General features: G+C 38.8%; 1 protein-coding gene across 1 annotated transcript in view; it reads right to left on the reverse strand.

Moving 5' to 3' along the window:
* The window catches only part of MUSK (muscle associated receptor tyrosine kinase), a 78144-nt gene that overhangs the window by 43072 nt on the left and 18398 nt on the right, over positions 1–16674 (reverse strand). Inside the window, exons 4-5 of the mRNA XM_079790747.1 lie at positions 16100–16227; positions 14707–14848 (exon numbers count right to left, since the gene is read on the reverse strand). Coding sequence (XP_079646873.1) covers positions 14707–14848; positions 16100–16227 — 270 coding nt within the window. The remainder of the gene's footprint in view (positions 1–14706; positions 14849–16099; positions 16228–16674) is intronic.

The raw sequence follows: 16674 nt of genomic DNA on the forward strand, positions 1-16674 counted from the left end.
AAAGAACATGTAAAAATGTCTAACAGGTATACAGAATTGAGAATTCATTACATTAAAAAAATTATAGAAAAGAGACAAGGTTTAATATAACCGTATCAGATACAGATCCCTTCTTTCTGGGAAGGTTTATTTGTTCATGTCAATTTAGACCTTTCTTCAAATTAGTGATAAGTTAACGGCAACATATGTTTATAATTATAAATAATGCTATTGTTAACTACTTTTAATACTGAAAATACATTGCATAGTTCTTCACAGTTTATGGATATTTGCACACATTATATATTATCTCATTTAACCCTGACCATATCCTTCTGATTGTACATAATGGATATTACTCAGCCGATTTTCCAGGCAAGGAATCTGAGATAGATTTGCTGCAGGTGCAGAGCCAGAAATTTTTTGCATTGTATGTAGCATTATAGTGAGAAGGCCTCATTTCTACACTTAACACCAATCCTCTTAAATGTAAATGAACTCATAATTTCCCACTTATAGTTTTCTCTGTCTGAACTTTTCCTGCCTCCACCAATCAAATCAGTGGCATGTTCTTATTTATTTCTTAAGTAGCAAGATCAAAGACTACTTAAAACTTCTGTGAACAAAAAAACTTGTGTAATAAACCTGACATGCTCAGGGGGTTCACATGGCAGCCCTGACAAGCTCAGTGACCGGGAGTAACCACGCAGGATGGTCTGATCAGAAATTCCCAACTGGGCAGGCCATGGTGGGGAGTCACGTCCCAGGCCTGTAGCTTCCTTAGCAAAGGCCAGTCTTCACCGTAAGTGAGCCTGTCCACTGTTCTTAAGCATCTAGGATAATATACCTTTGAAATGTCAGAGTAACTCTCTTTTCTAAACCTCTTAAAGGCACCACTGCAGGCACCGAACACAAGACCACCAGAGCACGAGACCACAGAATTCCTCGTTGTTTTCTTATTCCCTCTATACCAGATCTATGTGCCGTAGAAAGAGAAATCCATTCCTCAGGCCCTGTTATTAAAACATGGATGCCAATCAATACTGTAGTCTTTGAATCAGTTCGTAAAAGGCTACCTTTGTCTCATCTAGCATCCTCTTTTAGACATTGGAGATTTCTGTTAGAAGACAAGCATCACAAAAAACAAAAAGGGTCATTTGAATTGTTTTTATTTTTTTTACTTAAAAAAAAATCGGCCCAGGAGTGGTTGAAAAGTGTCACATTGAGGCTCTGTGGTACATGGTTTCTGAACTGAATCTTGTTTTATTTTCTGGTCATTAAAAGAAAATCTGATATACATAACAATAAACCTAAGTCAATACCTGGTCTTTCTTTCCTGACTTCTTGGATGCTAAAGCAAACAAATCCGATCTTGGTGTGCCCTGCTGTTTACATTTCTGCTCCCATTGAAGCAGAGCTATGCTTGGGGAGGTTTATTCACGTGGCTCCATCTCTGAAGGAGTCCCAGTGCAAGGCCCTTAGAAAACATACACAGCACCCTCACAGACAGCGACTCTCTTCTCAAAGGAAGGCTCGCCTGTCTCTGTGACATCACGATCCTCTAAAGTGGCTTGGGTTGGAAACATCTCTGTGGCCTTTGACATAATAACATTTTCCGAGCTTGTAAATACGGGTGATGAATAATGACTACAGGCACGAAGTGTTTACCAGCTAATTCAGAGACGAGCCACATGAAGTTAACTTGTTTTTTTGTTTTTTTATTTCAGTCTCAGACATAAGATAGACCAACTATTAAGAGTATTTTTGTTAAAATAATTTTTTTCCTGGTTTTAATGGGAGAACTAACCTGTGTAATTACCAGGACAGAAACCTTTCTTATTTTACCCTTTTGAAAGGTTTTTATTTTGAAATAACTTTAGATTTACAGAAGAGAAGCAAAGACAGTTATAGAGAGTTCCCAGGTATCCTTCATTCAACTTCCTCAAATATTAACATCTTATATAATCATGGTACATCTGGTATCAAAATCATAGTTTATTTTCTGCCATGGCTGGTGTTTCTCAGTGGTTAGAGCAGCTTCCTGCACACCTATGGGTCATGGGTTCGAATTCCAGACATATACCTGGGTTGCCGGTTCTATCCCCAACCCTGGCCGGGGTGTTTGTGGGAGGCAACCAATCGATGTGTCTCTCTTATACCAGTGTTTCTCTCTCCCTCTCTCTCTCTCTCCCTCTCTCTCTCTCTCTCCCTCTCCCTCTCTCTCTCCCTCTCCCTCTCCCTCTCCCTCTCCCTCTCCCTCCCTCCTTCCTTCCCTTTCTTTCTAAAAACCAGTGGACAAAATGCAAAATGTCCTCAGGTGAGGCTTGACAAACAAACAAACAAACAAACAAACAAACAAAAAATCATAGTTTATATTCAAATAACATTTTGTACTTGCTCTCATGAAATGGAAGATACTTGAGCTGTGATAGCAGTCAAAGAAGCTAACATTTATTAAAAACCAAAATGTATTCTTTATATACCGTACATATTATTATTACTATTACTATAGCTAACCAGAAGTTTCAGCTGGGGAAAGAAGTAGGAGCCATAACCTTAATCTTAAGTGACACCATAGCATCCTATTTATCAAAGTGTCTTGAATTGGGAACATTTCTGTGACCTTGGAGAAGGGATTCTAGATGCCTAAACTGTAGGTTCCCATGCTGACGAGATAGTAGTTATACACCCATTTAAAAACGACAGTATATCCAAAAGAGGATACCATAGAGTATATTATCAGTGTTAGTCTGTGAGTCAAATTGCAGCTCACTCTGGTTTTTGTAATACCACTAATAGATCTTCTCCCAAACTCTGTAGTCCTTTTACTCCCTGGTTATGAGTCAGTGTCAGCCTGTGCTTGCATGATAAACCTGCATTTTGCCTCCCTCATTGTGATATGATCTGTATCATGAGCTGGTTGCGATTCATCAATCAAAGCCCCGTTGGACCTCACATCTCTGAAGCTTCCCCTGACCTCTCACTATCTCCCTTGTCCTGTGTGTGTATCCTGTACAAACTTCTATAATTGCAAATATGTTAAAGTTTAATTATTGTAATTACTTCCTTGCATGTCTATCTTCCTTACTAAATAAACCATTATTTATCTCTATATCCTTAGGAATTAATTCATTACATGGAATATACTAAGTACTCAACAAATGAATAAATTTGAAGCTATCCTAACATTTATCTTACTAATTATGGAAAGCTAATTTTCTCCTTAAATTTTTAAGCTTCAACTGGAATAAAGACATTTCAAGTAGAAATCCTTAAATTAGTGTTTCTCAAAATGTGGTTCATAGGCTATCTGCATAAGGATCTTAGGAAATTGTTAAAAGGATTTAACACAAACCTATCAGATCCGAAGCTCTGGGGAATGCATCCTGGAGCTATGCCTTCTAATAAGATCTGCACTTATGTTTCAGAAGTACTACCTTGAAGGAAAAGTTCCATTAACCCATCAACTTAGTTAATTCCACCTCTTCCCATAGAAGTTTTGAAGTGAGTATACCAAAAAGAAATTAAATAACACATTAGCATCAGGGAAAAGGAGACTTCTGGTTGGTTTTCTGTAACATACTATGACTAAGCTTCAAATTGGATTCTGAGATACATGCCAGCCAAGGCAAAAAATGACGCAAAGGAAAATAAACAGTTCTCATTACAGGAAGTAAAGTAAAATGCCAGTTTCTCAAAAGAGACCACTTTCTCCCCTCAAGGCACTAAATTTTTAAAATCAAATTCTCAGTAGAGCAATGAGTGATGGAATGATCAATATTTTCAACAAGATTTTTGCCAAATAGCTATTTATGTGGTGAGTAACATATGATGTAATTCAGGATGTACACTAAGGTCACCTTCGCTTTCATGTTGTTATACTATTGGTTTGTTTGCTTGTTTGTTTATAGGACAACTTAGCTCTAAACAGCCGCTTTGCAGTTTTCCAGCAAAGGCTCATCTTCACACAGCTTCTTAGATCGCTTGTCACAGTGGGTCCAAGGCAAAGTTATAATCTCTAACAAGTACCGAGTATGCAGGTACAAAGCATTGCTGCTTGAGGGAAGATTTATGTTCTTTGGAAGCAAGAGAAGCAGTTGGTAATGTTGACATTCTATTTGTGAAATTTGAGAAGCCAAACCAGCAATATTCTCTGGGTAGAAGTCCTCCAGCTCTCAAGCAATGTAAACAACCGACAACAGCCAGTGTGTATCAAAGAGCTACCAGGTAGGCAGTGGATAGTTTAAGAACTCCATACTCTAAGTGATATGCCTCCATTTTACAAATGAGGAAATAGACTTGCAGAGGTTAAGTAAATTATCCAACCTCGAATAACTAGTAAGTGGCAGAAACAGGATTAACACCCAGGTTTATCCAATGCTAAAGCATGCGAATGCTCCAGAATACTGATCTACACAGCATAAATATAGAGAAAGGAAAGATGGGGATGGGTTAATGGAAGATGTATTGGCATCGGAATCAGGACATCCAAGCTCCTTGCTAACTTGAGCAAAGTAATTAAATTTCTGGTCTTAAATTTCCTTATCTGTAAAGTAAAGGATTGAGTTATGTGACGTCTGAGGCCCATTCCAGATTTGAAGTCTACTGCTGTTCTTCTGACAGGACCAAAGTTAATAAAAACCAACTCTACTTTTTTTTTTTTTTTTTTTTAGTATATTTTTATTGATTTCAGAGAGGAAAGGAGAGGGAAAGAGAGAAAAACATCAATGATGAAAGAGAATCATTGATCGGCTGCCTCCTGCACACTCCCCTCTGGGGATCAAGCTCGCAACCTGGGCATGTGCGCTGACCAAGAATCAAACCATGACCTCCTGGTTCATAGGTCAATGCTCAACCACTCAGCCACTCCAGCTGGGCTTAACTCTACTTTAAATGAAATTTTTGTCTTTGCCATTGAACTTTATAATACTTCTGTCTCAAAGATAAAGATGACACACAGAATAAAGAACTATAATTGTCTTCACAAGTGTTTAAATATTTCTTTTGTTGCACAGAAGTTATATTAGCCATAGAACTAACATTGATAATAACTATTATTTGAATCATAATTCTCTGCCAAGAATTCTTATGAGAGCTTTAAATATATTATGTAAGTTTATCCTTCCATAACTTTGAGTTAGAGTATTATTAACCTCATTTTTACATGTGGGGAAACTGAGGCACAGAGACGGAGTAACCTACCTGAAGTTACACAGGTTGTAAGTAGTGGAGCCAGGATTTGAACTTAGACAGTTTACTCTAGATTCTGGAACCAAGGTAATGTTCTCAAGAGTTTAGAGTCCATGTTATTATCCAGTACATTAAACTTCCTCCAAAAATTATACCTTATATATTCCTGAAAACTTGTATTCATGGAAATGAATATACTAATTAAAATTTAAAAGTTATTTCTGAAGGAAATAACTGAATGCAATATTATTCAAATTCCATTTTGCCATAGAGTTCTAATAGCTTTCTCGGATATCTTTGCATGATTGAAATAGTTAGTTACATTTTGAAATGAAGCCTGGAGAAGGCCTGGCCTTCTCTGTCTTGCACACTGCCTGCAAAATCACTCCATGAATCTTTGTTGGATGAATTAATGCATGAAAAGACAAAGAACACTTCCTCTTTGGTATATGTTTGCACTTGTGCATCTTATTTTAATACCTAAAAAGTGGAAATAAAAAGCTTGCCTAATTAGGATATGCATATTTCAGATAGTTTCTCATTTCAATTAATATAATGCAAACATTATATTAAACATTTCAATTATCTTAAACAATTTAAGACAAATTTTTGAAACACTTTTTTTTAAACCTGCCATTAAAGAGGGCCTAACTCTTCCTTAATTTGAACTATTGTCTTTTCAGTCCTAAAATAATAATATAACTTTTTTTTTCCTTAGAGGCCTTTACTGACAACTCTTCAACCAAAGGACCAGTTTGCCACTGTTTCTTAAAAGCACTAGAGAACTATTCAGATGAGAATGCAACATAATACCCCCTAAAATCAGAATGCATGGGTCAAACTCTTCTTTTAGAGCATGCACCCTATTAATCATGCAGATTTAATTTTCCCCTTGATAACTCCCAGGGATATCAAAGGTTTGTGCCTCTTTTTTTTTTTTTGGTTTGGCTTTTAAATACACAGGTACTCATTACAACAAATCAAACCTGTTAGTGGCATCAAAAAGTAGAATCGATGCCGGGAACAGGACCACTGCAAATTTTATTAAAATTGCAATCACCGAGAGCACAGCACACACTGGGGTTTTAAATACCTCTCTCTGTGGCATTTGTCATATTAAGAGCTGCAGCATAAACAAAGAAAAAAGCAAATCAAATGTGTAAACATTACATGATTGCTTCCACTTTTCTAGATGCAATAAGGAAATCTCATCTCTAGGAAAGAAGACAGCCGAAGTCTAATATTTCTGAAATTAGTCCTGATCTCTGATAGTTATATGTATAGACATTTTCTCTCCCTCTCTCTCTCTCTCTCTCTCTCTCTCTCTCTCTCTCTCACACACACACACACACACACACACACACACACACACACATAATTTATTTTGGTCTTCTGCAACTCTACTTATTGTCTTATGCTCTGCATATGTTTCAAAAATTCTTTTAAAAAATGCCTTCAATAGAACTGGTCAGCCCTAAGAGTATGTAATGAAGCCTTTCAGACTGCTGAGCAATAGACTGACAGACTCAAGTGCCCAGATAAGTGATGGGCACTCATGCTTTGAGGCCACTTAAATTTGCCAAATGGCTGTCCTATCCTCATTCCCCATTAATGCCTCCCCCAAGTGTTGACACGGGGTTCTGCTTTGGGAACCCCCTGCAAATGAGAAGTTGTTTAAGCCACAGGAAAGCCTACAATAACCTTCTACCTAGAAGGGCTCTGTTCTTGTTCTTGGTCTGCTTCTGGGGCTCTCAGCTTTGTCCTGATCTTAAGCCACCCCTTCCCACTAGTATTGCTGACTGAGAACCCTCCCTTGGTTCCAACTTCAACTTTGCCCAATTTTTTTGTCTTAATGGCTTAAAGCTCCGAGGGCAAACAAGGTTGTAATAGAAAATGCAATCCACAGGAACCCAAGACATCCAACATCCATCTATTTTAATTTGTATCCACACGTACTCTACACTTCACCAGTTTTTGTACCCAAAACAGGATTTGTCTGAATGCAGTAAGATCTACACTCAGCTCTGATAAATAAGCAATTTCTTAATAAGTCAAAGAAGATAAGGGAACTATAAGAAAATTATATATTTGAAAATCTTTAAATGGATCTTTTCTAATGATGAAAATACTCATAACAATGACCTCTCTGGGTAAAAAATAAATAAGTAAAAAGAATTACATTATCATTTCAAAAGCACTTAATTTATGTGATGTAGTGTTTATTAAACACATTTTTAAAAGTGATAATATCCCTCTGGTCAAAAAACAAAAAGGTAAAGTCAGAATCTTGCACTTCAGAGGTTGTCTCCAATCCAGGACTACTGGCTCCCAACTGCTTGCCTGCCTGCCTTCCTGATTGCCCCTAACCGCTTCTGCCTGCCAGCCTGATCACCCTCTAACCACTCCCCTGCCAGCCTGATTGATGCCTAACTGCTCCCCTGCCAGCCTGATTGCCCCTAACTTCCCTCCTCTGCCAGCCTGGTCCCCCCAACTGCCCTCCCCTGACAACCCGGTCACCCCTCACTGCCCTCCCCTGCCAGCCTCATTGCCCCTAACTGCTTTCCCCTGCTAGTCTGATCCCCTCACCCTAACTCCCCTCCCCTGCATGCCTGGGTCCCCCCAAACTGCCCTCCCCTGCAGGCCTGGTCACCCCTAACTGCCCTGTCCTGCCGGCCTGGTCTCCCCCCCAACTGCCCTCCCCTGCAGGCCTGGTCCCCCCCAACTGCTCTCCCCTGCAGGCCTGGGTCCCCCCCAACTGCCATTCCCTGCAGGCTTGATCGCCCCCAACTGCCCTCCCTTGAAGGCCTGGTCCCTCCCAACTGCCCTCCCCTGCTGGCCTGATCACCTACAACTGCCCTCCCTTGCAGGCCTGGTCCCTCCCAATGGCCCTCCCCTGCTGGCCATCTTGTGTCCACATGGGGGTAGCCATCTTTGACCACATGGGGGCAGCCATCTTGTGTGTTGAAGTGACAGTCAATTTGCATATTACTCTTTTATTAGATAGGATGTCTTTTCTTTGCTGATGTAACATCACCTCTTTGCCTTTTGTATTCATTATGATGCATCTGGGTGTGAAACTATTCATATATCTGCTCTTTATTTTTACTGATTGGGATTTAGTGTGCTTCTCATGCTTGAAGATAACTTTTTCATTTATTTTGGCAAGTTTGCAATCATTATGCTCTTGAGTATAGCCTAATATATTTTCTCTGTTCTCTTGTTATGTAATTTATATCCCTAATTATTTCTTAAATTCAATTTCATATTTTCCTGCACTGAATTCTAAATTTTGAAGAACTGACTTCTAATATATGAGTTGTCTCTTTATCTCTAATATACCATTACTTATCTTTGAATTTTAATTATTTTCCATTTAAAATTATATTTTATTCTTCATCAAAACTGCCTTTCTCCCTAATATATTTTTCTTTGTTTCTTGTTCCTCTTTTTATGTCTTTAATTCATTTATTTTATTGTATAGTCTCTATTATATTGTGTATTAACTGAATTTCCTGGGTTTTAACCCCTTTGTACATTGTGTCAGCTAACTCTCACTCAAGGCAGGTTGTTTGCTGTGGATGCTATGATTTTGCATTGTGAACTCATCCTTAGTTGGCTTTATTATGAAAATACTATCTAACCTGGGTAAGACATATATTTTTAGAATGTTATTGATATTTTTAGAAATAAAGGAAGAGAGAGAGAGAGAAACATTGATGTGAGAGAGATACATTGATCAGTTGCCTTCCATATGCGCCCTGACCGGAGATTGAACTTGCAACCTACTGCAACCTTCTGGGGCACAGGACAGTGCTCCAACCAACTGAGACCAACTGGCCAGGGCAAGATATTTCTTTTTAGAGCTTTTTTGTTGTAAAGTTTTTTGCTTGGGACCAATTTTAATGTTTATTCCTCTAACGGGGAATTTTCCATCTGTGCTGGCAATATGAATTTGATATCAAACCTATGTGGGATATAGTCCTGAGTGTTGAATATTCATTCTTAAGCAGACCTGTTTTTTCCTCCCGCACACCTAGAGTCGAGGTAGAGACAGACAAGCCTCTGTGTTGTCTTTCTGAGCCTATGGATGGAATTTTTTTGGCCCATCTTTTCACGTCAGTAATTCTCAGCTTTATGCAAGGGTCTCATGCTAACCTCCACTTCACAGGGTCCCAGGACCTTGTCTACTGTCCCTTAAGAGTCTTAAAATCAATATTCTAGGTTGTAGAGATGGACACGTCATCTCTCATTACCTCCAGGACAATGCAGAACCAGCTCACGAGCATGTGGCTCTGTTTTAAAAATTCCTATTCATTCCTGACCTCTGAAGATTTACATTTTATTCTTGTGAGTTGTACAACCAATCCAGAATTTCTGGGTATTTATAGTCATACTAGAGGCCTGGTGCACGAAATTCGTGCACGGGGTGGGGTGTCCCTCAGCTCAGCCTCTCCAATCTGGGACCCCTCGAGGGGTGTCCGACTGCCCATTTAGGCCCGGACACGAGATCAGGCCTAAACAGGCAGTCGGACATCCCTCTCACAATCCAGGACTGCTGGCTCCCAATTGCTCACCTGCCTGCCTTCAAGATCAGATGCACGTTGGTCTTCAGACATTTTCTGTTGATAACGCCAGCTTCTTTCGGCTGCAGAGCTACCTTGTATCAATAGTAGATGTTTAGACATAGTCCCACCTATAGGCTGTCAGGTGAATGAGAGTCCTGGCTGTCAGGTGGCAGAGAGCTGTCTGACCAACTGCTGATTCTCTAGGGGTGGGACTTCCTCCTCCCTGCTGTCAGAGTCTGGGCCAGCACAAACTGGGACACAGCATCAAGTCCCCCTGCGCCAAAAGACCCAGAGTCAACTCCCCGCCCACTTGCGTGTGCCCCTTGGACACAGCATCCACCCTCATGGAGGGGCTGACAGGCCCAGACACTTCCAGAGCCGGGGAGCAGTGAGGCTGGATCTGCCGCTGGAGTGGGCAGATCCCGCCTCTCCCCATGGTCCCCGTGACCCATGTCCGGGCTCACAGGCCCAAACACTCCAGCCTTGCTGCTCAGCCCCAGACACTCCGGAGGCGGCAGAGCAGCGAGGCGAGATCCTCTACCAGAGTGGGCGAATCCTGCACACCCCTGGCTGGGCCCACAGGCCCAAACACTCCAGCAGCAGCAGCCGGAGGGGCCGGATCCAGTCTCGCTGCTCAGCCTCAGACACTCCAGAGGCGGCAGAGCAGCGAGGCGTGATCCAATACCGGAGTGGGCAGATCCCGTGGGACCCTGGCCGGGCTGACAGGCCCAAACACTCCAGCAGCAGCAGCTGGAGCGGGCAGATCCAGTCTCGCTGCTCAGCCCCAGACACTCCAGAGGCTGCAGAGCAGCAAGGCTTGATCTGCTACCAGAGTGGGCAGATCCCACCTCTCTGCTTGGTCTCTGGGACCCCTGGCTGGGCCGACAGGCCCAAACACTCCAGCGGCGGGGCTGAGGGGACTGGGCGCCGCCATCTTGTAGCTATGTGCGCTGCCATTTTGTCGCAGAGTGACGGTTAATTTGCATATTACTCTTTTATTAGATAGGAAGATTTTCATATTATCTTGTCTGTCAAATTGCTGGAGCTGTAAGTGTTTAATCGAGGTTTGTGTTATTTGGTACATAAAGACTGCATGATTCATTGCTTTGATTATTCTCTTGTAATATTCTCTCAAATCCTTTGCCCTATTTTCTTTCCTTCCTGGCAAAACTCAGATGCTTGATTCTTGCCCCTGGATTTGGCTTTCTACTTTTTCTGAATTTATACCTGTAATGTTGAGCAAAGCTGAGGAAATAACCTGCAACTAGGCCAAAAAACACCCCAACCAACAATAAAAACCCCCACTCTATATTCATGTCCCATTCTCCACTTAATGTCACCCAGGAATCCTGGTTTCCCTTGTGAGTCATCTCTCCCATTCTCCACAGCTATTTTAAACCCTTCTACTCTCCTCATCCCTCTGCCCCCCCCCCCTTTATAGAAGTATTTTCAGAAGATAAACTTACTTTCTACTTCCTACAGGAAATAGAGACCATTAGAACAGAGCGTTCTCAAATTCTATCCACCAAACACATTAACTCATTTATACTGGTATACACCGCTTTTTCCTTCCTATTACAAGGAAGGAACTTTTCTCTTCCTGTCTAAGCACGGCGATCATATAATTTATCGTTGAAGCCTGGATACTTTTGAAAGTAATAGAGAGACTCTATTAATAATTATTCCAGGACAACAGGTGTAAGCCAGAATGTCCTGGGAAAACTGGGACATGTGGTCACCCTCTGTGTAAAGTTCATCGCATCACTTGTCCCCTGAATACACCCCTTTTGCCTTCTCAAGCACCACCAATATTCCTTTGAATCCTCCCCCTCTCTCGCATGTTCAAAATTTCCTTCTCTCCAGACTCCTTCTCATTAATAGTTTAACATGTTTTATCTTTTAAAAAGAGAAATTTTGCAAACCAACACTACGTATATGCCTCCAGCTACTGCTCATTTTTTTGACTCTACCCTTTTCACTGCTAAATTTATTGGAAACGTTATACCCACTGTCTCTCTTTTTAAAAAATTTCTAGTCTCCATTATTTACAGAATTCCAGCTTCTTCCCTAATCCCCCCTCTGACACTATTCTGGACAATCTCACACATGACTATGCTGTTCTTTAATGGAACAGACAGCATTCAATATTACTTAGTTTCTTAGACACTTCTATCTGTGCAGCCTAGTTATCCTCTCTGTTCCTCAGTTTCCTAAAATAGCACCATGATAAACCTTTGTCACAGACCATTAGTGTGGATTAAATAAAATAATCCACATAAGGCATTTCGTATTTTTAAGTGCTAGACATCCCATTGCTCACCCTTTTAGAAAAACATCCATGTTTGACCATACTTGAGGTGGAGTTCCATCAGTAATTTTGCATGTCACAGTCTGAACCTTGTAAGATAAGATGGGAGGGTAGACTATCTTTGTATTGTTGTTCCAGAGACACACCGACTGAGGATGGCAATCCAGAAAGGGAGCTTTGCTTCTGTGTTGAAGGGTGTTTCTCTGTTTGTTATGGCACCTAGGTTTTAGTGAACACACTACCAAATCCACGGCCTGGCCTGCACATCCTCATTAGAAGCTAACAGTGATGAACAAAGCCCTATCTTTTCCTACTCACTTGCAGTAAGTGTAGCTCAGAATCCAATGGCACTGTCGAGTTCTCCTTCTCACTTGCTCAAACTAATTTTCAGAGTTAATGACACAACATGTAGCAAATGCTCATCTGCCCTGACTGACCATGGCCCAGATTCATCTTCGGCCCTCACCATTGCCAACCTAGGAGGTATTTGCAGGCTCTTTTGGGATTCTTCCAGTCACTTCTCAGTTGCATTTCACCTGTTCTTAGTAGTTGGCTGAACTGGCCCTTCCTTTAAATAGGTCATGTTGCATTATATCTTGTGGAAATGCCTCAACTATTTCTTTAAGTGGAAGCCAACTTTTCAGATCTTTAAGAACCAAAACAGATTTGCTGTAATTTTTGTGTTCTAATAGTAATAATTATAGTTAATGCCATTAATAAATGCTTATTATGTACCAGCAACTTTGCTAAGCATGTCACAAATTTTCATGTATATCAGCTATTTGGATAGGGCCTAGGATTGGGTAGAAATTAGACATGTGTGATAAAAAGATCATCTTGCCTACTGTTAGAGTAACTTTAAATACTGTGATCAACTCTCAATACTAGCAAGTTTAAGAAAACCTCCAGCATATATTAACTGTTAAAGCAATGAGCATGACCATTTAAATGTTAGGAAGAAAGAAAAAAGTATTAAGTTTTACTGATAAGCATGATACAAAATTAAATGGCAAGGTAGGACTAAATGGTGTAATTGAACTCCAATAATTGAAGATTTTTTATAATTTTCTCTAGCCAAAGTCAAAGTGAATCATTTCAATATCTATGAAGACAGTGACCTAAAAAATAGTATCATATATTATAATGTAGAAGCTAATATATTGAAGAGGAAAATCTTTATGATAGTGTAAACAAATGGATAACATTAATCTGCATCATTACACATATAGTTCAAGCAAACAATGAATCCAGGCAGATATTCAATGTGTCAAAGTGTGCAACTGAATGTGTTTGTATGCTTATTTTTCGCTGTAAAATTAACATCAACTGATTGTTGCATACTGAGCTTTATTAGCATTGATAATTTAGAAGATATTAAATTATAGCAACTAGGCTGAAAATACATCCTGTTTTACATCTGACAGTCACTATTCTCACCAACTGCATTCGTTTTCATGAGGAATTCATAAAAATTTTACGAGCAGTTGATGCAATAACATAATAAACATGTTATCTCAAGTAGAAGTAAACGTGGGAAGTGAGATCACTAGAGCTGTGAGAGGAAGATCTAACTGGGAAATAAAAATAATTTTAAAGGAGCAAATAATAGTAAATTATATGATTGAGAAGGAGGAGATGTAGGAAAGATTAAATTTTGGCTTAAGAGTAGGATGAAATCAAAGTAAGCTGTGGGGAATCCTAAACATCTTCCCCAATTGAACTAGGATATAATTGTACCAAGTATATGATAGTCCAATTACTCTTATCAATCAGATAAGAGAAAAGCAGAAAAATAGGTGATGATTCTTAGTCAATATTTACTGAGTGTTTACAAAAGGCCATACATGCTAAATACTGTCAACACTTCACTGAATACTCACAACAAACTCCACTGTACAGATGAGAAAACTGGGGACCAGAGAGGTCAATTCAATAACTTGTAATAGGAAGAGCTGGGAAAGATTTTGTATTCACTTCGCTCACCTAGCATAGGTGTGCTGGCGGCTTCTATTTTTAAGCAAAATGTGCTGTAATTTTAGGTCAAGAAGGATCCGACGACCAAATGGGTAAAACAACTAGTCCTATGTGGATTCTGATTTCTCAGTGAAGAACTTTCACAGAGAATTGTTGAATTAGTTGATTTTAAATATGAAAAATATATTTTAACAATGTATCTCATAGAAGTAGGACCGTTTTTGATTATATATTCTGAGTATTTTATTTTTTTCAATGCTTTGTAACAATGCAGTTTGAAAAAAAACCACATTATTTTCTTTTGGTAACATTTTCAAAGTCATGTCTACATACTGCAAAAGATCAAATGTCTTCAAATTTATTAACCAGGGACACTTGTCCATACCAGTCAGAAATTCTAAAGTAGTATCCTTTAGTTTTAGTATCATAGTGAATTTAATTTGTTTTGGTCAAAATTACCTGTGATTGTAGGCAATAGATGGAATATGACTTACTATTCCAATGAAATTTTCTTTCTTTTTTTTTTAGTTATTCCTTTCACAGTCTTGATCTTAGAGTCTAATATCTGGAACAGTTGAGGGAACTGAACTACCTACACCTCTACTTTTGCCAGCTACATACAGTAGAGCCTTCACAGCAGAACTCGAAGCCCTCTTGATAACACTCAGGGGAAGGAATGCAGCTCCTTACCCTCAACTTCCAGCTTCACCAATTTGGAATATGCTGTCCCGAGGCTGTTTTTTGCCACACATCGATAATGTCCTGCATCTTCCTTTTGCACATTATGAATCCTTAAACTCCCAGATTCAAGAACTGCAATGCGGGAATTTTCCTGCCAGGGATAGGGACATGAATTTTAAAAGGTCCATGGCTCTATCAAGGACACATTTCATCATGTTATTGTCATCACTGTTATCATCAAGAATATAATTTTGAACATTTATATTTGGCACTTACAATGTATAATATTTGATAGTAAGTGAGATAGTACAAGATTACCTAAATAATTTTAATAATCATCCCATAAGATTAGTTTATTTTCTCTCATCACCTGATTACACCAAGGCTTATTTGATTTCCTAAAAACCATATCCAAGTATGTTTGATTAAAAGCATTGCTACCTTATTACTGCATACTCTATGTAGTATCCTTAAGGGAATACAGGTCCTTTGAAAAAAATGGTAAGTTCTACAAATAATGCAAAAATTGGTTTTTGAAGTTAAAAAATTATCTTCTCTTCTAGGACTCTAAATTCAGTAACATTTATAGAGCCACCCCTTGTTTTTATTGTTGGAAATGCACCAATATTTATAGGAAAAGGAAAGCCAGAGAAGCATATAGATTACCACAAAATATTTAATATGTGTTTTATTTTAAATTCTAAAAAAGCTAATTGATTTGATACTGAATTATTTGACATATATATGTATATATATGTATATGTGTGTGTGTGTATATATATATATATGTATGTATACACACACACACACACACACACACATATATATGTATATGAATCCCCTATGGGATATTCTATTATGTAGGTATAAGATAAGATACAAAAGCAGTACAAAGTAAGCATGCAAATAATGACTTTTGACTACTCTTTGTGATTGGGGTACTTGTCAAGATGTTTGCTTGTTCACCAGACTTAAGTCTTCATGCTCTAACTCCACTCCAGAGTGTTCTCATTCCTTTTCTTCCAAACCTCATTTCTCTCTCTCCTCCCAGAAACTGTTCGTCAGGTCTAAAGTGTGGCTTTTAGTTCTATCTTTTTTATTTTGTAAGTCTTTATGATCCAGTGTTGAAAAATAAATGTTCAACCAACCAACAAAAAAGCCTCTAGCTTTGCTTTTGCTTTGCCTCTTTTTTCCTCCCTGACACTACCAGTACCCATCTCGTTTTTCCCTAGCCAGCCCCAGCTGGTTTGCCTTAAAATTTGTAAGTGTATAATGGAGTTTGCTATGGATTCTTGTATTTGAAAATACGTTGTGTGTGTGTGTGTGTGTGTGTGTGTGTGTGTGTGTGTATGTATGTGTGTATATATATATATATATGTATTTTAACATAATAATCACTTACCCTGAGAGCACTATCTCCTTTAATCCATGACACCGATGGTTTGGGATTGCCCATTGTAGTACATGGTAGAACTGCCTTTAATCCTTCTATTATTTTTACATTTATGGGAGGACGAGTTATTTTAGGTTCTAAAGGAAAACAAACATTCAAAATTAACAAGGCAATATGACTTTATTAAACTTAGAGCTTCTTAAAATGGATATTTAGAACTAAACTTTCTATTTAATTCTAAATATCCATTTTAAGAACAATTTTAGGCATAGTAGAGTATAAAATTTACTAAGTGCTAGAGCAGGCTTTTAGTGGATAACAAACAGAAGTCATTTCTAAAGTTTAGTTTATCTCTGTTTTATTAAAAACTTGAAAAACACAAATTTATGAACCATTAGCTTGAAGTTATCATAATATTAACTTTAAAAGATAGTTAATAAAACGTTTATTAAAATTACCTGTCACCATAACAATTCAACATAATTTAATTCATAGACACAGACATGAAAACATTTGAAAAAATATTTAAGCTTATATTTTTTATATAATTCTGAGTTATGACCTACTTTCCCTTTAGTTTCCAT

Source organism: Cnephaeus nilssonii (genome assembly GCF_951640355.1).
Source record: "Cnephaeus nilssonii genome assembly, chromosome: 14".
In the NCBI taxonomy this organism is placed as follows: Eukaryota; Metazoa; Chordata; class Mammalia; order Chiroptera; family Vespertilionidae; genus Cnephaeus; species Cnephaeus nilssonii.